Source organism: Lithobates pipiens, unplaced genomic scaffold, assembly GCF_037356315.1.
Source record: "Lithobates pipiens isolate NorthernLeopardFrog02 unplaced genomic scaffold, aLitPip1_a1.2 Scaffold_19, whole genome shotgun sequence".
In the NCBI taxonomy this organism is placed as follows: Eukaryota; Metazoa; Chordata; class Amphibia; order Anura; family Ranidae; genus Lithobates; species Lithobates pipiens.
In genome coordinates, this window is record NW_027507764.1 from 105900162 (window position 1) to 105927226 (window position 27065).

A 27065-nucleotide genomic window follows, 5' to 3' on the forward strand; every position below is an offset into this window, starting at 1 on the left:
AAATCTTATGAGACTCGCAGCAGACATCAGTACTTTGGATAATTTCATACTGCAGATGTACAGCTACGAGGCTACAGAACAGGAGTGACTTGGCACATTTTAAATATAGATCCATTTTAAATCCATCTATTTTAACCATACAATTTCTCATTCAGAAAAAGAACATTTTGCTCATAGACTTTATAATTTCTGCAGTTTACCAGTCGGGATCACCACTTCATAAGCTCATGTTGCCACTTCTGCACATCCTTCTCGCTGCTGATGGGAGATCGCTTGTGCAGGCGCACTGATCTGCTAATTGTCGTGTTGTGTTTCCAGAAGCAGATGATATATAAACAAGAGTGGGCTGTCCCCCCTCTTTTGATATGGCATTTTGTTGGTGCCAGTTGTCTATTTTTCAGCAGCCTACTTTCTATTGGTATTGCTCATTTGTATGCCTGTGCTAGCCTGCTTTACGGTGCCTTTAACAGATTTTAATATGAGGCCAGCCATTTATTGCCTGATTTTTAGAGGCAAGGACACAGCTCTGAACCTAGCTACATGTAACATTTAGGGTTAAATGGAAATTATAATGTAAGTTCACAGTTTGAGGAGGAGTTGTAAAATTCACCTAAAAAAAAACTTATTTAGGCTTAGTTCACACTGGCATTAAGAGCAGGTGTTTGACAGGCATTAAAAATGCCCCCAAACACCTATGCACAAGATATAATAGACAGCACATTGTGCTGTTCACACTAAGCATTAGCATTGCATCACTTCAAAATTGAAGCCTCATGTCGAGTTAGGAGGCGTTTGAAGCCTTTCAATGCCTCCCATTCAAGTTTATGGTAACACTCCGCAAACGCTCTGGCAGGTGTTTTCGGGGCGGAATTGGTGCAGTTGCGGCGCCTTAAAATGAGTCGATTTCCATTGTAGAGCAGTTTTAACGCTCGTCAAACGCTATGAAACCGTTTTAGGGAGTGTTTAACACTTGCAAAAATGCCCCATTCTAAAGCTCGTTGATGCCATACAAACGCTATTGGAGCGTTTGTTGAGCGTTAGTAATTTAACTCAAGTATAAAGCCCTTAATGAGGATTTCACGTTTTTGAATGCTCCAAATGTTTCATAATTTGATTGGCTCTATATATATATATATATATATATATATATATATATATATATATATATATATACACACACACACAACGCTGCAAAAGGGCATCTGTATATCAGGGCACACGATTGATATCCCTATTATTGGGAAACGTGCAGTGAGAGAATATGAAGGCTTCCATCACTTCAGAGGAACAGACCTAGAACAAGTATGTAGATCAGCTCCTGGCTTCAGTTGCAAGCTTATTCCTGATTATTTGACTATTAAATCTTCAGACAGCCATTCAATTAGCATTCTTAGGAGAAGGTCACCAATTGCATACCCTGTATTTCTCCTATTACAATGTTCCTTTGACCGTTGTGCATTAGCGCATTCATTTTTCTATAAAGCCTGTTCTTACACTTGCCCACTAGAAGCAGAGAAGCCCAATCATTGTGCAGCAGTGTTAAGGAGGAAGCAGAGTCTGCATATTTAATGAGCAAATATGGCTTCTCCCCATGTACATATCATTTATAAACTACAAGGCCTCATGTACACTGCTTTTTTCAGCTGCCCCTGAACTCCTAAAAGGTTCATTTAATTTCGTTTTTGGGCAGTTGCATTTAGAGGCTTTTCTTTGAAAGCAAAAAAATTTGTTCAGATGCCAAAGTTTCAGACGCCAAATGCTGCTAAACGCGGTACAGGTGGGGGCGTTAGGATTTTCCCCTTGAAGAACAATTTAGGGTTTCCTATTAGGGTTGGGGGTTAGGATTAGGGTTTTCCCCTTGAAGGACAAGTTTAGGGTTAGTGTTAAAGGTTAGGGTTTCCTGTTAGGGGGTTATGGTTTTCCTTTTGAAGAACAAGGTTAGGGTTTGGGTTTCCGGTCCTCGCACGTGATTTCTGACGTCTTTCCAGCCTAATCAATAGCAACGTCAGGAGCGTTTCCTCACATATGCTCATTATGGGATCCATAGTAAAAGCACCGAAATTGAGGTAGATACAAGTACACGGCTACTCTCTCAGCTGCTGCTACTCACTCTGGTCTCTCAGAATGGCTGAAATAGTTAAATATTATCAAGTTAACAACGTTTTTTGTTACCTTAAAGGCACTTAGATGCAAATATGGCTAAACGGGCGTTGTTAAACGCCAGTTTCAAGATGTCAAAAAAATCATTCTGAGGAGGTTGCCTCAGCGTTCCGTGTACATTAAGCCTAAAACTAAACAAAGAAACAAGTATGTTGTTTTTTTTGTTTGGCCCTGATTTCTTTAAGAAAAAAAAAAAAAACAATCAGAAAGTGCAGCACGCTTCGAGCATGCTCAGTAGGCAACCGGGCGTGAAGCCGAAAGGCTTCACTGCTGGGTTCCCTTACCTGAAATTCAAAGATCGGCTGGGGTGCTGACATCGCAGGATCCCTGGACAGTTAAGTGTCCATATAGTAAAAGTGAGCAGCTACAGTATTTGTAGCTACTAACTTAATTTTTTTTTCCTAAGGCGAAACTCCGCTTTAAAGTGATTGTAAACGATAACCTTGTAAAACAACCCATTCAGGTTAAAATAGAAAAGAAAAGCAAAACATTTGTGTATATATATATATATATATATATATATATATATATATATATATATATATATATATATGAAAAACCATTATAAATATATTTTTTTCCCTTTTTTATAAGTGATCACATTTCCTCTGTTCTTGGCTGCATAAGGAGAAGCTGCAGCACACTGATCTTCCTAGTGAAAAGCTATGTAGGGTGGGTGTGTGTCAGGACAAGTTTGATCATTGGAGGAGCAGGCTCAGTTCCCAGCAAAACTAGAGAACTGGCCACAGTGTGTTCTCCTGCTTAGTGTGGTCAGTTTTTAATAGGAAAGCAGAGGGACCGACAGGAACGCCGGGAAATGCAAAGAGAACAGGATACTTTTTCATACAAGTACATGGTACAACAGGCACTTATGTTTACAGCGTTTACAATCATAATCCTTAATTGTAGGATTTCAGTCTGTCTGCTGCTTGTGTTCATCTTGGGGAGGTTCGCCACACTTCCTGCTATCTGAGCTCCTGTTACTGGGGCAGGATAGGATGAACAATCTCTCCAGTCTCTCACTTTTAGAAGAGTAGAGAAAGGTTGGAACCTCTGTCAGATTTTTATTGTTACCTATGTTTCTTTTCCTGGTGACCCCCCCCCCCCCCAAACACACACACACACACACACACACACACACACATCTTCCCAAGGATGTCCCATACAGAAGTAAAAACCTGAAAAAAACTTCTACCTTTCTACCCTCTATTCAAAATGTAAAAAAAAAAAAAAAGACTGTAGTTGAAAGAATAATCAGACAAGGGGGCGCCACCATCTAAGTGTAGATTATTTCTTAAAAGAAAAGATAGATAAAAACATAGGTGTGCCCAGCTTATTGCATTAGGGTGTGCACCTCAAAGCACAAACATGTGTCTGCATGTGTATATATACTGACTGTGTCAGTAGAGCAGTGTATGGTTTCAGTAGGGCAGAGATTGGTGTCAGTAGTTATTTATTTGTAGTCCATTTCTTTTTACAATTTAAAAAAATTATATTTTTTAGGAGCCTTGTTAAGGGGACTTTTGTGAAATATCAGGGGTTTAAACAGGAGGAATCTGCGCCACACAGGATGATTAGGACATGCCCAGGCACACCTGACACACCTATTGATAAAAACAATATGCACTCACTTGGATAAAAGCAAAATTAGGCACACCAATAAGTCCTGCTAGCATCTGCAGAATATGCCAGGGAAGCTGTCGAATAAGACCAATGAAAGTTAGCAGAGTCCACCAGGGAAGTGTTGCCAGGCAATGCAGTGTGTGTTGCAGGAAGCGACTTGGTGCATAGACACTAGTAAAACCAGCTTGGCGCATGCCAAGCGAGTGGCTGCACGTTTCAGAGCCTCGGAACGCTCCTTTCTCTAGCTTTTTATTGGACTCCTGTATTCCTCAGCTCTTGGGCCATGCAACAGTTCTATTTTGTCTCTGCAGTTGATATTTTTTTTTCTTTAACAAGCAAGACAAGTAATAATAAAAAAAAATCTGGTTTAAAGGGGGAGGTAAATTACCATTGTAAATACAGGTGGTCAGGCAATTCCATATAATGTGCTGCACCTCACTGTGTGAGCAATCATCAGCATATCGTTATAAGGCTGTAAATTGCATATTAAGTTTCATAAACATATTCACAGTATCTCACATTGATGGCCTTCTATAATGGAAGCTTTCAGCTGGTCACCGTGCCTTCTTTTCCCCTATCCTTCAAAGTCCCCATTCTTTCTTCTATTTCATATCCTCGAGCTTCGACACTACCTGCCTGGAGTTTGCATGTTCTCCCTGTGCCCGCGTGGGTTTCCTCTGGGTAGTCCGGTTTCCTTCCACACTCCAGAGATATGCTGGTAGGTTAATTGGCTTCTGTCCAAAATTGGCCCTGGTATATGGGTGTTAGTTGGGGATCTTGGATTGTGGGCTGCTTGAGGGTAGGGACTGATGTGAGTGTGTGATGTACAGTATCTCTCAAAAGAAAGTACACCCCTAATATTTTATTATACCTTTTCATGTGAAAACACTGAAGAAACGACACTTTGCTACAATGTAAAGTAGTGAGGGCACAGCTTGTATAATAGTGTAAATTTGCTGCCCCCTCAAAATAACTCAACGCACAGCCATTCGTTTCTAAACCTCTGGCAATAAAAGTGAATACATCCCTAAGTGAAAATGTCCAAATTGAGCCCAATTAGCCATTTTACCTCCCCGTGTCATGTGACCTGTTAGTGTTACAAGGTCTCAGGTGTGTATGGGGAGGTGTGTTAAATTTGCTCTTATTGCTTTCACTCTCTTATATTGGTCACCGGAAGTTCAACATGGCACCTCTTGGCAAAGAACTTTCTGAGCAGTGGCCAAGATCACACAGCAGTTTAACAGGACAGGTTCCAATCAGAACAGGCCTTGCCATGGTCGACCAAAGAAGTTGAATGCTCCCCCCCCACCAAAAAAAAAATGAACTAATGCCATTGAACAACAGACTACCACACCCATGTGGCACAGTACCCAGGCAATAGCTTATATTAATTTTGAACAACAAAGTATGCAGTATACTGTATGCAGCCCCTGAAGGGAACACATTGCAGACCTACAGGCCTTCTAACCTATTTCTGTTCTGTTATATAAAATGAAATAGTTCAACTCACCATAATGCAAAATCAGTGGGATCCCTGAGCGTGCCACTTGCCATCATCGCCTGCCACCAGATGCAGATTGTAACTTGTCACACGTTGCGGAATGTCACCTACCACATGTTGCGGATTGTCCATTTGCCACATCCCAGATTGTCACTTGCCAAGTCACCTGCCACACATTATGGATTGTCACTTGCCACGTCCTGGATTGTCACTTGCCACACATTATGGATTGTCACTTGCCACGTCACTTGCCACACATTATGGATTGTTACTTGCCACACATTATGGATTGTCACTTGTCACATCACCTGCTACACGTTGCGGATTGTCCACTTGCCACGTCGCCTGCCACTAGATGCTGATTGTCACTTGTCACACGTTGCAGAATGTCACCTGCCACATGTTGCGGATTGTCCACTTGCCACGTCCCGGATTGTCACTTGCCACGTTACCTGCCACACATTACGGATTGTCACTTGCCACGTCCTAGATTGTCACTTGCCACGTCCCGGGTTGTCACTTGCCATGTCACCTGCCACACATTACGGATTGTCACTTGCCACGTCACCTGCCACACATTACGGAATGTCACTTGCCACGTCACGGATTTTCACTTGCCACATCCCCTGCCACATGTTACGGATTGTCACTTGCCACATCCAGGTTGTCACTTGCCACGTCGCCTGCCACACATTACGGATTGTCACTTGCCACGTCATTACAGATTGTCACTTGCCACATCCTAGATTGTCACTTGCCACACATTATGGATTGTCACTTGCACGTCCCGGGTTGTCACTTGCCACGTCACCTGCCACACATTACGGATTGTCACTTGCCACGTCATTACAGATTGTCACTTGCCACATCCTAGATTGTCACTTGCCACACATTATGGATTGTCACTTGCACGTCCCGGGTTGTCACTTGCCACGTCACCTGCCACACATTACGGAATGTCACTTGCCACGTCATGGATTTTCACTTGCCACATCCCCTGCCACATGTTACGGATTGTCACTTGCCACATCCAGGTTGTCACTTGCCACGTCACCTGCCACACATTACGGATTGTCTCTTGCCACGTCATTACAGATTGTCACTTGCCACATCCTAGATTGTCACTTGCCACACATTATGGATTGTCACTTGCACGTCCCGGGTTGTCACTTGCCACGTCACCTGCCACACATTACGGATTGTCACTTGCCACGTCATTACAGATTGTCACTTGCCACATCCTAGATTGTCACTTGCCACACATTATGGATTGTCACTTGCACGTCCCGGGTTGTCACTTGCCACGTCACCTGCCACACATTACGGATTGTCACTTGTCACGTCACGGATTTTCACTTGCCACGTCACCTGCAACACATTATGGATTGTCACTTGCCACGTCCTGGATTGTCACTTGCCACGTCACTTGCCACACATTAAGGATTGTCACTTGTCACATCACCTGCTACACGTTGCGGATTGTCCACTTGCCACGTCGCCTGCCACCAGATGCTGATTGTCACTTGTCACACGTTGCAGAATGTCACCTGCCATATGTTGCGGATTGTCCACTTGCCACGTCCCGGATTGTCACTTGCCACGTTACCTGCCACACATTATGGATTGTCACTTGCCACGTCCTAGATTGTCACTTGCCACGTCCCGGGTTGTCACTTGCCATGTCACCTGCCACACATTACGGATTGTCACTTGCCACGTCACCTGCCACACATTACGGAATGTCACTTGCCACGTCACGGATTTTCACTTGCCACGTCCCCTGCCACATGTTACGGATTGTCACTTGCCACATCCAGGTTGTCACTTGCCACGTCACCTGCCACACATTACGGATTGTCACTTGCCACGTCATTACAGATTGTCACTTGCCACATCCTAGATTGTCACTTGCCACACATTATGGATTGTCACTTGCACGTCCCGGGTTGTCACTTGCCACGTCACCTGCCACACATTACGGATTGTCACTTGTCATGTCACGGATTTTCACTTGCCACGTCACCTGCCACATGTTATGGATTGTCACTTGCCACATCCAGGTTGTCACTTGCCATGTCACCTGCCATACATTATGGATTGTCACTTGCCACATCACCTGCCACACATTACGCATTGTCACTTGTCACGTCACGGATTTTCACTTGCCACGTCACCTGCCACATGTTATGGATTGTCACTTGCCACATCCAGGTTGTCACTTGCCATGTCACCTGCCACACATTATGGATTGTCACTTGCCACGTCACCTGCCACACATTACGGATTGTCACTTGTCACGTCACGGATTTTCACTTGCCACGTCACCTGCCACATGTTATGGATTGTCACTTGCCACATCCAGGTTGTCACTTGCCATGTCACCTGCCACACATTATGGATTGTCACTTGCACGTCCCGGGTTGTCACTTGCCACGTCACCTGCCACACATTACGGATTGTCACTTGTCACGTCACGGATTTTCACTTGCCACGTCACCTGCCACATGTTATGGATTGTCACTTGCCACATCCAGGTTGTCACTTGCCATGTCACCTGCCACACGTTATGGATTGTCACTTGCCACGTCCCGGGTTGTCACTTGCCACGTCGCCTGCCACACATTATGGATTGTCATTTGCCACGTCATGGATTTTCACTTGCCATGTCACCTGCCACACGTTATGGATTGTCACTTGCCACGTCCCGGGTTGTCACTTGCCACGTCGCCTGCCACACATTATGGATTGTCATTTGCCACGTCATGGATTTTCACTTGCCACGTCACCTGCCACACGTTACGGATTGTCACTTGCCACGTCCCGGGTTGTCACTTGCCACGTCGCCTGCCACACATTATGGATTGTCACTTGCTCTGCCACTTTCCTACTGTGTCACAGAGTCAGGCAGCAGAGAGATAATGTCATCTCTCTGCTTCCTGGCTGCCTGCACAGTGAGGGGGGAACTGCACTGCAGGGATGCAGGTCGGCGAGAGATGATGTCATCTCTATGCTCCCCCGCCCGTCAGCTCCCTGATTGGCCAGTCCACTCTCTCACCAGCGGACCGGCCACTCTCATCCGCCTCCCACTATCACCCGCGGAGCCTCTGACCGCCCGCTCTCACCCACGGAGCCACCCACGGACCGCCCGCTCTCACCCGCGGACCGCCCACTCTCACCCGCGGAGCCACCCGCGGACCGCCCGCTCTCACCTGCGGAGCCACCCGCGGACCACCCGCGGACCTCCCGCTCTCACCCGTGGAGCCGCCCGCTATCTCCCGCGGAGCCGTGGCGCCTGTCCTCACCGGGCCCCATTTGACTGCGGGCCCCATAGCGCCCGCATGTGTTGCTATGGCGGTAGTTCCGCCACTGGTGCTGTCAACATTGCTGCAGAGATTGAAGTGGTGGGGGTGTCAGCCTGTTTGCGCTCAGACCATACACTGCACATTGCATCAAATTGGTCTGCATGGCTGTCATCCCAGAAGGAAGCCTCTTCTAAAGATGATGCACAAGAAAGCCTGCAAACAGTTTGCTGAAGCCAAGCAGACTAAGGACATGGATTACTGGAACCATGTCCTGTGGTCTTATGAGACCAAGATAAACTTATTTTGTTCAGATGGTGTCAAGTGTGTGTGGCGGCAACCAGGTGAGGAGTACAAAGACAAGTGTGTCTTGCCTACAGTCAAGCATGGTGGTGGTAGTGTCATGGTCTGGGGCTGCATGAGTGCTGCCGGCACTGGGGAACTACAGTTCATTGAGGGAATCATGAATGCCAACATGTACTGTGACATACTGAGGCAGAGCACGATCCCCTCCCTTCAGAGACCGGGCCACAGGGCAGTATTCTAACATAACTACCCCAAACACACCTCCAAGGCGACCACTGCCTTGCGAAAGAAGCAGAGGGTAAAGGTGATGGACTGGCCAAGCATGTCTCCAGACCTAAACCCTATTGAGCTTCTTTTGGGCATCCCCAAACAGAAAGGGGAGGAGCGCAAGGTCTCTAACATCCACCAGCTCCATAATGTCGTCATGGAGGAGTGGAAAAGGACTCCAGTGGCAACCTGTGAAGCTCTGGTGAACGCCATGAGGGTTAAGGCAGTGCTGGAAAATAATGGGGGCCACACAAAATATTGACACTTTGGGCCCAATTTGGACATTTTTCACTTAGGGGTGTACTCACTTTTGTTGCCAGCAGTTTAGACATTAATGGCTGTGTGTTGAGTTATTTTGAAAGGACAGCAAATTTACACGGTCATACAAGCTGTACACTCACTACTACATTGTAGCAAAGTGTCATTTCTTCAGTGTTGTCACATGAAAAGATATAATAAAATAATTACAAAAATGTGAGGGGTGTACTCACTTTTGTGAGATACTGTATGTGTGGAGTGCTGTGTAAATTGACGGTGATATGTGGGTCCCTTAAATAATAATAAAAAAAACAATAATAGATGAGCATCTTAATGATACACAATGTACAGGGATAGGGACAATTGTAAACGCGCACCCCCACTCACTCAGGTTGAACTGGATGGACTGGTGTCTTTATTCAACCTTACCAACTATGTAACTTTATATTACAGCTGGCACTACACCCCTATTACCCTTCTCTCCCTTGTCCTTTACCATTATACCTGCAGAGCCCGCTGTAGTAAATTTCCCTCCCAATAATCCTATTTAGAGGCCCCCCTCCATGCATTGCATCCCACCTCGTTTTCTACATTGAATTGGTTCTATGGATTCCTCCCTTGCCCCCACCCAGCCAATGCTCATAATCATGTTTTACCTGCTCGAATTTGTTTCCTGCACTTCTGCCTACTTTTTCCTATTATATTTTACATTTTGTTATATAATGTATTTGATTGCTGCCATAGTACCTGAATAGTTTTTTCAAAAAAAATAAACGCATGTGAAAGATAGCAATAGAAGAAAAAAATATATTCACAGTATGTGGGTACCTTTAGAAGTATTCAAGGCAACACAGGGCATGCTAAACTCAGGCTGTGAGGCTGAACTATAAGAGAAATTGGCCGCACTCCAATGTAGATGAAATCAATATGCTTCTTTAGTGTAGCCAGCGCATAGTACCCATTTGGGAAGTCTTGCTGAGTTAATGCAACATTTTTGCCGCGCACTGCTGAATAGTACATCATCTTGTAAGAATCATTCTTTTTTATCTACAGCAAACTGTTACTCTATTGTGATTGTATGAAAACAACATGCCCCCTGGCCACAGGACAGAGTCACGGAGAATTCAGCTACACATTGATCTTAAAGAGAACAAGTAGATTTTTGTTATCTTTTTATTCGTCCATACAGAAAAAAAAAAAAAAAAAAGTAGAAATAAACCATAACTGAATGAATGACATTTAGACTCCTTTTTGTTTTGTTTTTAGTAAACCGCAGCACAAAAAAAAAAATCCTTTCCCCTGTAAGACAAATGCATGATCTGCTAGTATACAGCGCATACTAGCACATTATGTGAGACTTACCTTAGAACGAAGCCCTCCGAAAGCATGCTGTCACCGTTGAAAGGGCTTCCATCTTCCCTCGGTCTTGGGGTTTGCGGCCTCTCGCTACATGAGTGGCCGGGGGGCGTGATTGCATCACTCCGTTCAGGAGCCCTCAGCTATGGCACGGGCTCTGAAGGTCCACCATGGGATGCTGGAACTTCAGAGCGCATGCACCAGTGACATTACCAGCTGCATGCAGTGTGAATATCTTCTAAACTGTTCAAGTTTAGGAGATATTCACTGTACATACAGGTAAGCCTTGTTATAGGCTTACCTCTAGGTACAAGTTGAAAGAGTTGGGTTTACTACCACTTGAATGAAGATTGTTTTTCATCCTTTGTGGCCTCTTAGTGCTGCTGATCTCCTGCAGCCACTTCCAGGCTACAGGCATGCACTCCAGCAATGAGTGCATGGCATTTCTCAGGGTGGGTTTGTAGATGGTGAAAACAGTGGACCATGCCTGCTTATTGTATGTTACAATGGCCACTTGTGGTTTCCTTCAGACACTGGTGTAACAGGATGGCATCGCAAGAACTCAATTATGAAGCAGAACAGAGCTATGTCACCCAGTGTCTAAAAGACAACCTTCATGGCTGGGTCAACAAGTATTATTTTAATGAAAGCTGAAGGTTTAAACAAGGATCATTAATTTGAAATTACATTACGTAGTTAAATAGGCGGTAAGGTTGAATGAATGCATGAAAACGCCAGTCCATCTAGTTCAACCTAAGTGGATGTGTGTCTTCGTCAATACAATTTCCCATATCCCTGCATATATTGCGTTCGCTAAGACGACATTAAAATGTTTTTGTGATGGGGTTTACATATACTTTAAAGAAGTACAGCCAAAGCTCGTTCTCCACTCCTGTGACCCGTTTTCAGCTGACAGTGGGCTGAAGTCTGCTGTTGTTACAGAGCCAGTTCAGGCTTGGGAAAGTTTGCGACCATATGGTCGGGGTCCACCTACATGCCTCTCAGTGAGCTGCTGAGAGCCTGAGCCGGCCACTTCTGCCTCTTCTACAGCCCAACGCTCCAGTGAGTGTGTGTGTGGGGGGGGGGGGGGGGGCGGCAGAGCAGAGAGCCAGTGACCGGCAGTCACCATCTCTCTGCTCACGAAGCTCTAAGAACCAAGCAATCTGCGTTGTTTGATCGCTCAGTTCTCAGTGTTAGAGCCAGGGGGCAGATGCAGCATCGGATCAGTGCTGTATCCAGCTAGGTAATTATGATTCTACAAAAAAAAAAAAAAAACAGATTCCCGTACTTCTCTTTGAGGTAGATTGAAAAAGATATACTGTAGTATAGTATAAAAAAATAGTTTTTGCTTACGATCATATCTTTTTGGCACAGTAAAATCACAGTTATTGTTATAAAACACTTTGTAATAAATTTAATGTATGCACTGTAACAAGCTGACACTAGAATATTTAGGGTGGCTTCATATTGCCCCACTGCGCTTTTGCCAAATGGCAGCCAACCCACGGTTTTCCTGCAGGTTATCTGCACTTTCCCATAGACTTCTAGAAGGTCTTGCAATTTTGGTGCAGTTTCAGAAAACGTATCAAACCTCCAGCATGCTGAATCTTTTGTGCACTTTCTGAAACTGCATCAAAACCGCAAGATATCGATATCGTCCATAGGAGAGCACGAAAACTGAGGGTTAGCTGCCCCAAACGCAGTGGGACCACGCTAGGTCAGTGTGAAGCCACCCTAAAAATCTTTGAGGCAGAACATTCCAGGAAAATTTGGTCATCATCTTTCTGGGTTAGTGTTTTGATAATGGCTTTGTTTACCCTTGCAGGTGAAGGACGAATACCATCAAAGTTCTATGGGAAATTTAAAGATTCCATTGAGCCAGCTGCTGACCAGTGAGAACATGACAATTAATCAGAGGTTTCAGCTAAACAACTCTGGTCCAAATAGCACGCTGAAGATGAAGATTGCACTCAGGGTATACATAGCTATTCATTTACTTTTACTTTTTTTTTTTCTCAATTTTATGTCAAAATTAGCATAGAGTTCACGATGGCTGAACAAGCCAGCAAAAACAAGTAGAAATGGCCTATATCTATTTTATCTATCAACACAATACAGAATTTCACCAGCAGGTAGCATTGCATGAAATATCTTAAATTAAAACTCTGTTCATAAGACAGTGGATGCAGGAGAAGTTTGTTTTAAACAGAGGTTCATCAAGTCACCTGGGGCTTTTCCAGGTCCCTTAACTATTGCTTTCCCTTATACCTGTATATGATCTTTACAGCTATTTGGTACCCAGCTGGAAATGCATGAATCTATATTTTTTTCTTATTTGGAACCCTAGGCAAACGGAATTCTGGGACATTCAGAGCTTCAGAGTGCCTTGAAAAAAATATTCATACCCCTTGAAATTTTCCACATTTTGTTATGTTACAACCAAAAACATAAATGGTATTGTATTGGGAAGTGGAAGGAAAATGATGAATGGTTTTCAAATTTGTTTACAAATACCTGAAAAATGTGGCGTGCATTTGTATTTAGCTCCCCTTTACTCTGACACCCCTAACTAAAATCAGCAAACCAATTGCCTTTAGAAGTCACCTAATTACTAAATAAGTTACTAATGAGTCCACCTATGTGTATTTCAATCTTAGTATAAATACAGCTTTTCTGTGAAGCCCTCAGAGGTTTGTTAGAAAACCTTAGTAAACAAGCGGCATCATGAAGGCCAAGGAACACACCAGGCAGGTCAGGGATAAAGCTGTGGAGCAGTTTAAAGCAGGGTTAGGTTATAAAAAAATATCCCAAGCTTTGAATATCTCAAGGAGCACTGTTCAATCCATCATCCATTTCCAAAAATGGAAAGAGTATGGAACAACAGCAAACCTACCAAGACATGGCCTTCCACCTAAACTGACAGGACGGGCAAGGAGATCATTAATCAGAGAAGCAGCCAAGAGGTATCTCTAGAGGAGCTGCAGAGATCAACAGCTCAGGCTGTCCATAGGACAACTATTAGTCGTGCACTCCACAAATCTGGCCTTTATGCAAGAGTGGCAAGAAGAAAGCCATTGTTCAAAGAAAGCCATAAGAAGTCCTGTTTGCAGTTTGTGAGAAGCCATGTGGAAGAAGGTGCTCTGGTCAGATGAGACCAAAATTGAACTTTTTGGCCTAAAAGCAAAACGCTATGTGTGGCAGAAAACTAACACTGCACATCACCCTGAACACACCATCCCCATTGTGAAACATGGTGGTGGCAGCATTATGTTGTTGGGATGCTTTTCATCAGCAGGGACAGGAAAGCCGGTCAGAGTTGATGGGAAGATGGATGGAGCCAAATACAGGGCAATCTTAGAAGAAAACCAGTCAGCAAAAGACTTGAGACTGGGGCAGAAGTTCAACTTTCAGCATTACAGTGACCCTAAACATATAGCTAAAGCTAAAATGGAATGGTTTAGATGAAAGCATATTCATGTGTTAGAATGGCCCAGTCAAAGTCCAGAGCTAAATCCAATTTGAGAATCTGTGACAAGACTTGAAAAATGCTGTTCACAGACGCTCTCCATCCAATCTGACAGAACTTGAGCTATTTTGCAAAGAAGATGTGCAAAGCTGGTAGATATATCCCCAAAAAGACTTGCAGCTTTAATTGCAGTGAAATGCGGTTCTACAAAGTATGGACTCGGAGCTGAATACAAATACACACCACACTTTTCACATATTTATTTGTAAAAAAAAATGTTGAAAATCATTTATAATTTTCCTTCCACTTCAGTTAGTGCTGGTCTATCACATAAAATCCCAATAAAATACATTTAAATTTTTTGGTTGTAACATGCCAAAATGTGGAAAATTTCAAGGCACTGTATATAGCTGGTTGGGATAGAAATTTTACTATTTTCATTCTATTTATCCTATGTGCCACTTTGGGGGAAATTTTTTTTTATTCAGAGAGAGGCAAACATCCTTCTAAACCATGTGGCAATTTGACATACATAGCCTGTTGTGCCTACAGTTCTCCCACAGCAGTTACCCAAATAGGGTCACTGGAAGAAGGGGGAAAACTGTTGCAGGTATGAAATTCAAACACCTAGAGGTACAAAAAGATTCAATAGCTTCCCAAACCTTCCTGTCACTTCTGAATCTCAATCTTCTGATAATAGTGCCAAAGCTTTCTGACTGTGTGGAGGGTGAGCTTTTGGGCAAATTTACATTGCCCAAAAGCGTTGCATTGCCTGGCATTCAGACATGACAGTAAATTGTAGGAATGACCTTCCTGCTGCATTGGTTTGCCACCTTCCCCAACGGTGACCACCCTTTTTAGTTATCATGAAACCTCTCCTACCTTTTGATTCTTGAAAGCAGAACTACTGACCTTGTCTTGTAACCTTTCATTAATATTTTGCTCCCATAGATTCTTTATGTGGACAAACCTGTACGCTCTCCTGATGAACAGTATACATCCCAAGTAAAGAGGCCGTCTATTTTCAAAGGAAAGAATCCACCTTCTCCAGCTCCTTCCCCTTCAGCAGCAGATGCACAGAAGCCTCCCCCTACACCCAAACTAGATGCCAATAAAAAGGCAGAAAATGGTGTAAAAGAAAGCCCCCCGAGTGCTAGCCCACAGAGACCAACAGAACTAAACAAAAGCTCTTCCAGCCTCTCAGGTTCCAGCTTTACGTATTCTCCTTCTCACATGTCCACAAAGGAGCCCACTCCCAGCATCGCCTCGGACATCTCCTTACCCATAGCCACTCAGGAGCTTCGCCAGCGATTGCGGCAACTTCAAAAGTAAGTGCTCCTCTTCTTACTTTGGATGTTAGCTGGTGTCAGAACTTCCCTAAAGTTTATCTAAAGCCAAAAAGGTTTTATATTCTGGTTAACCGATTCAGCCCCGGAAGATTTGGCTGCTCAATGACCAGGTAATTTTTTGCGGTTCGACACTGTGTTGCTTTAACTGACATTTGCGCAGTCGTGCGACGTTGTGTCCAAACAAAATTAACATCCTTTTTTTCACACAAATAGAGCTTTCTTTTGGTGGTATTTGATCGCCTCTGCAGTTTTTATTTTTTGCACTATAAACAAAAGGAGAGCGCCAATTTTGAAAAAAACACAATATTTTTTCCTTTTTGCTATAATAAATATGCCCCAAAAATATATAAAAACATTTTTTTTCCTCCGTTTAGGCCAATATGTATTCTTCTGCATATTTTTGGTAAAAAAAATCGCAATAAGCGTATATTTGTTGGTTTGCGCAAAGTTATAGCGTCTACATAATAGGGGATAGTTTTATGGCAATAACTCTACAAAAAATGAAATATCTGGGTCTTCAGGGAGTGTGTCTTGCACTGGGCTCACAGCAGCTGATTCCTAAGTCCTGAATTAAACACGTGGCTCTTTTTTTTTGTCTCCAGCCACCAATAGAGGCAATAAGCTGGCTGAATTCAAATGTACGCATTTTTCATTGTTAGATTTGTACATAAACAAACTCATATTTTAAACCTTTCATTAGACAAACATTTAGTTAGCTGTATATTTGCTGCGCAGAATGTCGGACTATTACAAATTTAAATATTTGACCAAAATAATGTTTGTAACTTTGTCTAATAGCACCTTCGCACAAAGCTACAGCTCCGATATATTGGGGTGAACCCTTCATTACTAGGTCCAGCTTGCATAAATATATTACAGTGGCTGGTTTTCTATCATGCTGTCTGTGTAAGAACTCCAGTTTTATGTTTCAAAAAGACAACTTTTTCCTGGCGATATTATAATAAACGACAATACCCTGCGGTCATGCAGAGATGTCCATAAATCCAAAATATTCTGCTTATACCACGGCACTTACAAGCAAAAGGGGCACATCATTTCACAATCCACACATTCTGCTTTGGATTTCAAAAATACAGATAAATAAAAACAAAAGTACCAACAATCTGTATATGATGGACCAGAAAGCACTCGGCCACATCAAAAACTATAAAACAACTGGCTGCAGGTGGCATCTATCCTAACAGGGTGTGTGAACTTGATGTGATGGGTCTGTTATATTTAATTTTTATTTATTATTGCGCTCATATCATGGACTGCACATCAAGTTATCAGACCGTAAGATTTCATTTTTTTAGAAAAACTTCTTATGTATCCCATCCATCTTGGCTTTGTTAAATATTATGGCAGCTGTATTCCAATTAACAACTTCATCTTAATCTTTTTTTTTTTTCCACTCAATAAATGTAAAATTACAAAGTTGTTATCTTAATATAAACGAATCCCATTTTTACAAATTTCCCCATTAACCTGGATTTCATTATATCTATATTATTAATAAAATTGTTAAACTCATATTAGAAATGAATACTCAAATGATAATTTCAATATCACACACTAATATGTATCCACAGATAAATTTCCTTAACTACTTGACATCCGCACTATGGCCGAATGATGGCCACAGCGCGGATCTGAATTCCCGGGAGGCCGTCATATGACGTCAGCTGTCAGCCAATGATAGCTGATCACATGATCAAAACAAAAGCTTGGTGATCATTTTTATTTTTTTTCTCCCCACACTGACAGCGGTGGAGAAAAAAAAAAGCCAATCACCGGCTCATCTTAAAGGGGCATCGGTCCCGAAAAGGAAGATGCAATTATGCCTCATGTATGCCACCTATCAATGCCCACCAGTGGTGCCAATCCTTGCCACCTAGAAGTGCTGCCTAGCAGTGTAACCGATCAGTGTCCATCACTGCCACCCATCAGTGCCCATCACTGTCACCTATCGGTGTCCATCAGTGCCGCCTCATCAGCGTACATCAGTGACGGACAAAAATTACCTGTTTTAAAATTTTATAACAAAAAAAAAAAAATTATATATATATATATATATATTTTTTTTTTAATTCAGTCTTTTACATAAAAAAAAAAAATCGCACAGGTGATCAAATACCACAAAAAGAAAGCTCTATTTGGGATAAAAAATGATACAAATTTCATTTGGGTACAGTGTTGTATGACCACGCAATTGTCATTCAAAGTGCATCAGCGTTGAAAGCTGAAAATTGGTCTGGATAGGAGTGGGGTTTAAGTGCCCAGTAAGCAAGTGGTTAAAGGGGGACATTTTACTTAATTTCCCTTTTTTTTAAATGCACTGTTTCCACTGTCAAAGGATATTCAATTTGTGTAATACACAGTTAAATGTAACCTTCATTTAACCATGTTTTGAAAAACAGATTAAAAAATAATTGTCATCACATTGTTTATCATTAGATTCGTTAACCCGGCACATTTTGTTATAAATGGTTTATCTAAAAAACTGAAATTGCCATGGTGTCCTTCCAGCTTATTACTGACCTCTCATCCCAGCCGCATTCTATCATGAGCGCACAAAGGAGGGGTCACATCTGCATACACACACACATACACGGATATCTCTCTAAAATCGCTTAAATTTTTCCCATTTGTACACAACACATGCATATCATTCTCTCACTTTCTTTTAACTCTTTAATATTTCCTTGCTTGACTTCTGCTTTCCTTATTTTGTTCTGGTTTCCTTTGCATCCCATGTATTGTAATACCATACTTCACTGTACCTTCTGTGATCAGACGGGCAGCCATATTGCTCATCCCATCTTCCCTCTCTGACAACATATTCTGTTTTAACTCTAATCTCTCTGTTTCTTGACTTTACTAGTTGTACTGCCTGACCCCAAATTCATCCCACAACTTAACATGAAAATGTCCCTTTCTGTCTAGTGTTAACTGTCACCCTTGATCCATTCTGCTCACATAGATAGCGGTTTTTCTAGCTGTTTACTCTGCATGATTCTTAGTCCCTGTAGACTTTGGTAACCCAGTTACCCATTGTGGATCCCTGTCCACTTTAACCATTAATCCAGGGGCTCGGTATAGATGGAACCGCACCTTCAGTTCATATATAGCGCTCCTCTTGCGCTGGGCATTTTTGAGGGTCTCTTACCCTTCATTCCCTTATTTAATTTAATGCCCATAATGACTGACCAGTCTTCTCTACGTGCCTGTACCCTCTTGCCTCTAAACTACTTTATCTAGCAGATGTACAACATATACCTGTGAACAGCACTATTCTTCCCTTTCTTATCTATAGCACTCTGATGGACAGTAGACTGATAACATATAACCACCAATCAATACAGTTTGATTAAGGGGCGTAAAATAGGTACCCTTTGTCCCAAAAATGCCTTACCGATCAAGGAAGTCTGATAACGCAAATGTAAGCAAAAGGCTTACCTCAGCCGGCTGATTATCAGAAATACCTGGATTGTCTCAAACTCCTTGTTTCAGATTCTCAGGGTCACCTGTAAAGCCTCTCCTAGGCAAAGCTCGCCGCCTGACCTGGGCATTTTATAGATAGGCAACTCCTATCCTCATATTGATTAGTGGTTCCAAATTAATAATGACTACTGCAGTAGGGAATAGGCACCAAAGATATGCTCAGCATCTTTCCAAATAACTGTTCTGTTTTATTATGATGTAATTGAAGGTTTTTATACACATGATTACGTAGGTATCACTATTAATATTACAATTGTACGTATATGGTAACAAAGGGTGTTGCATAGACAGGCTAATTCTAATCAGGACTCAAAAGAATGCAAACATGTACTGAAAACATTATTAGTGCTGTGTGCACAGTGAGGGCATTGTGCAATACATATAAAGTAGGATACAATTATAAACAGGAACTTACAAATTTCCATTATAATTATATATTTTTTTTTTTTTTACTAATAATGGCAGCGATCTGCGATTTTTAACGGGACTGCGACATTATGGTGGACACATCAGACACTTTTGACACATTTTTGAAACCATTGACAATTACACAGCGATAAGTGCTATACAAATGCACTGATTACTGTGTAAATATCACTGGCAGGGAAGGGGTTAACACTAGGGAGTGATCAAGGGGTTAATTTTGTTCCCTAGTGTGTATTCTAACTGTGAGGGTAGTGGGACTGACTAGGAGGAGACAGAGATCGGTGTTCATACATAGTATGAAGACACAATCTTTCTCCTCTCTCCTGAAAGAACCAGGATCTCTGTGTTTACACGCGCAGATCCCGTTTCTGGCTCTGCCACGAGCGATCGTGGGAGCACGGCAGACATTGCGCACGCCGGGCAAACTCTGAGGGCGAAAGCTCTTAGTGGTCAAAAGGCGCAGAGATGTAACGTTGTGTCGTTTCGTCGAGCCATGCTATTCTGCCGCAGTAAAACTGCAGCGGCTAGTCGGCAGGTGGTAAAGTAAAGAATGATTAAAAGCCATTGCAGGTTTTTTTTTTTTTTTAACTGCCTGTATCTCTTTAGTGATCTTAGTTAGTCATACAGTAAAGAATACTGGATCTTTAGTTTCTAACCATAGGTTATAGACACCTACCTTCCGGTGACTGGAAAGCTCCAGGGAAATTTTCTGTATAACCCTTTGCGCAATTAGTGCTCAATTTTTTTTGCAGTCCTTAGGTGATGGACCTCTTTTCTTTGAGAGAAGCTTAAGCTTTTCTGTGAAGGTTTTTTTTGATGCTTGCGCCTGTTTTTCTTGCCGTAAAACCAAGGAAACTTAGACCTCCTGTGGTATATCAATTGTGCTTTTACTAAACAAAAATGCTTTACATATAAAACTATTGCAATATTAGGAATATAATACAAGACTGACAGATATACAATGTTGTGAAAAGTAATTGCCCCTAAACCTAATAACTGGTTGTGCCACCCTTGGATGGGGTCTGATCCCTTACATTCTTTCTTATCTGACCTTACTTGCAAGATGGCCTTTCTCATTGCAATCAGCTCTGCATGGGCAATTTCTTTTCTCCCTAAGGTACTTTCCTCCTTCCCCTCAAACATGTTATCTTTTGCTCCTTTTGCTGCTCTGAAACATCCCAATTTAGTCTCTCTCCACTGTCTTGACATGGTATGCACCGTGAGAGAGTTTACATCTCAGCTATAGCCCTGTATAGGCAATAGAAATCCCTCTTTGGGCATTATGAGGATTTCTGCAGGGCTCTTTGCTTCTCATTCTGCCTTTCTGCCTTTGCTATGTGGATTAGAAAAGTCATCATTTAAGCCTATTGGGAGGAGGAGGGTGGTTGTGGTGCACCGGGTCGGGGATGGGATATTCACAGTCTGTCAGCCACCTTCACATCACAATCCACTTTTTACAGCACCACATGCAGAGCCCTCAAGGAAGTCGGCTCTGCGTTAATCACAGGTAGTGTGACATTTCCCAACGCACGGCTGCAGAGATCGGGAAATGTCTCGCTGCCTGTGATTAGCGCAGTGCGGTGCCGACTTCCTGGCGGGCTTTGCATGTGGGGTTTGCGAACACACCGGAGCTTATCCTTACTCTCTAACATCAATCTCTGCCTCCCCTGCTCAGGACTCTTACCTGCAGGGCAGAGCCTGTAAAGAGTTTGTGTGTCCTCTCCCAGCACCTCTACCCGCCAGCCTAGCCAACAATGTCTTCCTATCTCCTCCTGCCCTGCTGATAAGCAGACATCGATGGTCGGGCTGGAGGACGGAGGAGCTGGCAGAGGTCACTCGGGTATGGCCACACAGCAGGAGATGAGCGGCAACCATGGTCTGTGATAGCCTTGTGTGGAGTGCGGTTGCCTCTCATCTCCTGCTATGCAACCTGGTCAGCAACAGGCCACAGACTAGCACCAGTCGGGGGCCTTGGGGTTGGGGACCCCTGGCCTAAAGTATAGGGTTCCTCCCTGTCCTGTTAAGGTGCATTCTACCAGATCTGTTAGTGCTTATAAGCTTTTCATCATTAGGCATCTGTATATCAAATTTCCAAGGTTGCCATCTGGTTTTCTGTTCACAGGTTTAAAGTTTTACCAGGTGGATTTTCAGGCCTCCTTGGATTAGTCCTTATAAGCTTTTCACCATTGGGCATCTGTATCTCAAGTTTCCAAGGTTGCCACCCGGTTTCCTGTTCACAGGTTTAAAGTTTTACCAGGTGGATTTTCAGGCCTCCTATGATGCCGGTTTTGGGTATAAGTTGATACAGGTTTCTTCCTGAGTCTGCCAAGTCCTTCTTAACCCATTTTTATGTGGGCTTGTTTCTGCTGTTTTGGCCACCTCTAAGCTGGACTGCTTTTTTTATATAATCTTTATTTTTGACACATAGAAAACAACATAGCCAGCAATGAATACATAAATGTATCAGCATGTCTGACTGGAAAAACATAAAATACAAAGGGGAATGAGTGGGGAAACTTTGGAAGGAGGTAAGCATATAAAGCAACATTCCTAAATGACCCTGAGTAAGTACAATTGGATGTCAAACCAGAATGGACGAATCACAGGGCACTCCCACCAAAGGAGGTGAAGGAGTGTGCCTCTCTGACAACATCCATGCCAGCAACGGTCAATGACAGATGGGTAAATACATGACATTGCTGCAGGTACCCGGTACTAAAGTGTCAGGAGTTTGTAGTTAATCTCCTGTGTCTTGGAATCTACAGAACTAGTGTGTGTGAGTTGAAGCACGTGTGTTATTTGTTCAGCTGAGAATTCCAGCTCCAAGTCACACTCTCATTCCCAGATAAAGGCCAGCTTTGGCATGGTGGGGGCAGAGCCTAGAAGCTGGTAGTTCAGAGATCATGTGAGGGCTATGAACAGCCTTAATGAACAGCCAGTCATATGGAGTAAGAGTAGTGAGCTCCCTAATAGAACTTCCAAAAAATTTGTGTAACTGTTTATATCACCACCAGTCCATTGGGAAGCACCCAAAGCTATCCCTGAGGGTCTCTAGGGGGATCAGCCTGCCTTTTTCCAAAAACTTGCCACAACTTGGGTTGCTGTCATCGACCCAGGACCCAAAAAAGGCCATGTGTTCTCCAGGAAGGAACCACGAGAATCCTCCCAATGGTGTCAGCAGGGACCCAGAGGGAACCAGGCAATACGAGGCATTAGCGCGGTCCCAGACTTGTAAGACATGGTTAGTCAGTGGGGAGACCAACTCTGAGAGCCCTCTGTGTTCCCGAGACAACCAGGGGGCATATGCCAGGCTTTTCTCCAGAGAAACACACATTTTGGAACGGGTAGGAAAGCGCCAATTTACAATACGTTGGAGTACTATGGCCATAAAGTAGCAGCATATGTCAGGGAGGCCTAGACCCCCATCCCTTTAGACCTCTGAAGTAGGGAAATGACCAACCGTTTTTTTATTGTGCCATACGAACCTGACCAGTAAACTCTGAAGTTGGGCGAAGAAGCTTTTAGGAAGGGGGATAGGTAACATCTGCATCAGGAAAAGTACCCTAGGGAGGACATTCATTTTAATTATATTAACCCGACCTAGCCATATGAAGGTTATCTTTGTCCAGCTTTGCAAGTCTCTATGCACCATGCCCAAAAGTGTAGTATAGCTGGCAGAGTACAACGTTTCAAAACGGTCAGTGAGTTGGACCCCAAGATACTTGATGGAGGATTTAGCCCAAGTAAACAGGAAAGCTTCCCGCAAGATAGTAGCTAGTGTTTCAGGTAAGGTAATAGGCAATACCTCAGACTTAGCGTAGTTGATTTTAAAGTTTGATACTCGCTCAAAAAGTTGGAGTTCCCGCATAAGGTTTGGCAGTGAGACAAGGGGATTAGTAAGATGGAAGAGAACGTCATTGGCATAAGCTGAGAGTTTGTGTTCAGTGGATCCCACTGTTATCTCCCTAATGTTGTCAATTGCCCGAACTGTTTGAAGAAATTGTTCCAGAACCAGGGCAAAAAGAAGGGGAGAGAGGGTGCATCGCTGTCTCGTGCCATTCCGTATTGGGACCCCAAGGGAGAAGAGGCTGTTTACCTGAGCCATCGCACTTGGAGTCATATAGAGGGCCATGATCCACTGTAGCCCTTTCAGCATTGGTAGACAGAATGAGGTAGGGTAGGGAGTCTTGGCAAGTACGTGCCCAATGAATAAGCTACATGGCCCGGGTGGAGTTATCCCTAGCTTCCCAAACTGGTATAAAGCCCGTCTGATCGGGATGAATAATGGACGGTAAAAGGTGTTTTAAACAGTCCACCAAAATTTTTGCAAAGATTTGGATATCTACTTTGAGTAGCAATATCGTACTGTAACTTTGGGGGAGGGCAGGCTCTTTACCCTCCTTTTGGAAGCCCTGGGTTGGATTGGGCAACCATTGGCGACTGAGTTTAAGTACCTACACATATAATTTAGCAGTAGGGGGTGAAACTTGGCGTAGTACGCTTTGGTGTATGCATCTGTGCCAGGGCTTTTCCTGTTGGGCAGGGAAGGAAGACCCGCCACCGGGGGATTGAAGTTTATGTATGTGGGTGGCTACTCGTCTCTTCCGAAGTACCCTGGCGAGCATTTTGCCACACTTGTTGCCATGCTCGTAGTATTTGTGGGACATATAGCGTAATTGCCTATGGACGTGAGAATCTAAAAGGCATGAGAACAATTCTCTGAGATCAGTTAAACGCCTAAGGGCTTTGGCATCCCCTTGGTGTTTATGCTTGAGATCCGCCTGTTGTAAAGTGGTCAATACTCTCTGAAAGTCGATCTGCCTTTCTTTTTTGAGTTTAAATCCCAACGAGTTCAGCTCTACCCTAAGCTACGTTTTATGGCCCTCCCATACAACTCTCTCTGATAAATCGTCAGACACATTTTTTCCAAAAAATTGTGCAAGATAGCCTCAGTAATCTTAGATACCTCCGAGGCATCATCTAGTAAGTTCTGGTTCAGTCTCCAAGACCAATTCTAACCATAGTTTGTTGTGTTTGTGTGAAGAGCAGAGACCCCTCACATTATAAGACAGTACCTTAAGTGATGCCATACCAGAAGCCAGGGACAAATGAGCCATCTATCCTCTCCAACAAATCCGATGTGGGTGAAAGCAAGCAAAAGCAACCTAAAATCAAAAAGAAATAAAATGAAAAAAAAGTGGAGGGGGCAGGGAGGAAGGAAGAAAATTGGAAAATAAAAAGGAGAGGGGGGAATAAGAGTAAAACACTGGAGTATAAAACAGATATGCAATATACAACTACAGGGCAGGCCCCGGGTAAAATTCAAAAACAGAAACCCCCCCCCCCCCCAACACTGGCTTGGTGTCCCACTAGGGGCAGTCACCTAAATAGGTAAGGCCTATATGGGGTACAAGGGCAACCACAAAGGGAATGTGGGGCCTGTTGCCCCATCCAGTCCAGTCCGTAAGGTTAAAAAAGCAAGTAAGGGGCATCCTAACATGTGCTCGGTAAAGGTGTAGGACAACAGGCACTGGGATGCAACTTTCACTCAGTTCCAAGAGATAGTAGTGAGATTGGCCGAGCATAGATTGGCTCAGCAGGACTGTAAACACCAACGTCTTCCAGGATGCAGGTCCCTGGTTTTCGATAATGTAGCCAGTAGGTCATTCAGCAGGCCCAGGTGCAAATTCATGGAAGAAGGTGGTCAAAGTCCCTCCAGAAGGCAACAGGTAAATAGCGTCTCTATGTTGTTAGTCTCCAGACATGGAAGGATCAGAGGAAGGGCCCTTGGTCTGTCGCTTGCGACCACAGGATCCTCGCTTGCCACTTGCAGGAAGCAATTTTTGAGGCATTGGGGGAATTGAGATGTCTGGGATGCAGCGCCAATCTGGGAAATCAACAGGTTCAAGCCCCAGGGTTTGCAGGAAACGGGAGATCATCGTTGGTGCACAGTATGGCCCACCAGCCGTTTTTGGACGCCTGCAGTCTGAATAGAAAACCCCATCGGTAAATAATGCCAGCGGTTTGAATCGCAGCCAGCAAGGGACGGAGGGCTCTGCGCTGCATAATGGTGTGCCTGGAGAGATCCTGGTAGAATAACAAAATGAGTCCCGTCAAAGAACGGTCTGTTACACATTTTTTTGCATGATGCTCTTTAAGTGCATACTTGTGAAGCGTGCATATGATATTTCTGGGGTTGTCAGGATCGTCAGATGGGGGCCTGAGCGCCCTATGGGCCCTGTCTATTTCAATTGGGGCAGAGGCTTAGAGATCCAGAATTTCATGAAACACCCTCGCAGCGGGGGAAATATATCCTTGGGCGCGGTGGCTTCAGGCAGGCCGCGAATACCAATGTTCACCTGCCTGCTGCGATTTTCAAAGTCATCTAGCTGGCAAAGGAGGGCTTCTATTTTCTGATCATGAGCTGAGGACTAATATCTAAGCATGGAGATAACAGGCAAAGCATCATCGAATCTCTGCTCCAGAGTCTCAAGCCTGTGACCCAGCTCTGTAGTGTCAGTTTTCAGTTGCCCAATGTCTTGTTTAAAGGCCCGTTCAATCCGACTAGTGAAGCAATCTAAATCCTCCTTTAGTTTGAAGAGATCATAGGTGCTGTATAATGTCCCTATCTCCCGCCAGTTCAGCAATCTCGAAGCCCTGATCTTGTGATGTGGTGAAGCGGGGGGAGACAGGGGGGACAGAGACAGTGCAGTTTTCACAGGCTGAGCCTCATGGTGCTGCGGGGCCGTTCGTTTTAGCACCATCTTGGATTTCCCCTTCTGTTGACAAGACTGTCCAAGAAGAAGGATTCCAGCAATCCCTGGCGGGTCCGGTAGGTTCTTTTAGCCTGCGAGGATGCCCACTGACATTGTGACATAACCTGAGGCAAAAAACGGGAGAATCCCCCCTGTAGCTGCTGTTTAAGCTACGGACCAGACAGAGCTCCCGCACGACACGTCCTCACTCCTCCATAGTCAGACCACATCCCTAGCTGGACTGCTTTTGACTTCCCATGGTTAACGACTAACTCTTGTTAGACAGTTCTCACTGGAACAAATGTTTACGCTGGAAGATTTCCCCTCTGCTTCTGTTCCACCGACAAATCAAAATGTTGGATTTTCTCGCTCTCTCAGTCCTGGTGACTGTTATCATCAGGGCTATATCAGGATTAAATCTCTCTGCGGAGACAGGCCACAATCAAAATCTGGCAGGCATTCTAACCTTATCTGTACATTATCCCAAAAATGTTGCTTTAGATACACTTGCTGTTTGCTTTAACTCAGTAGCCTAGGTAATATTTCATAATTTATCAAGGTATGAACTTTGATGAGAAAAAAACAGAATGGAACTGTAGCACAATTAGGATAGCCATACATTAAAACTGAAAGAAAACAAACTCTTTTTAGGTATTTTACTGGAAGAACACACCGTTTTTTTTCGCATTTGCTAAATTAGTCTTTTCTTCTCTCCTCTGCTGGCACACATCTCATTGGCAGATGCAGTCTTATTACTAACAGAATCCCCTCTCCTTTCTCTTGTATATCAGCAAA

At 43.6% G+C, this 27065-nt stretch overlaps 1 protein-coding gene across 3 annotated transcripts in view; it reads left to right on the top strand.

The window, feature by feature from the left end:
- The window catches only part of ESYT2 (extended synaptotagmin 2), a 209245-nt gene that overhangs the window by 169455 nt on the left and 12725 nt on the right, over window positions 1–27065 (top strand). For all 3 annotated transcript variants that reach the window (XM_077491138.1, XM_077491139.1, XM_077491140.1), the window contains 2 exons: window positions 12596–12745; window positions 15188–15564. In XM_077491138.1, the coding sequence (XP_077347264.1) occupies window positions 12596–12745; window positions 15188–15564 (527 nt within the window). The remainder of the gene's footprint in view (window positions 1–12595; window positions 12746–15187; window positions 15565–27065) is intronic.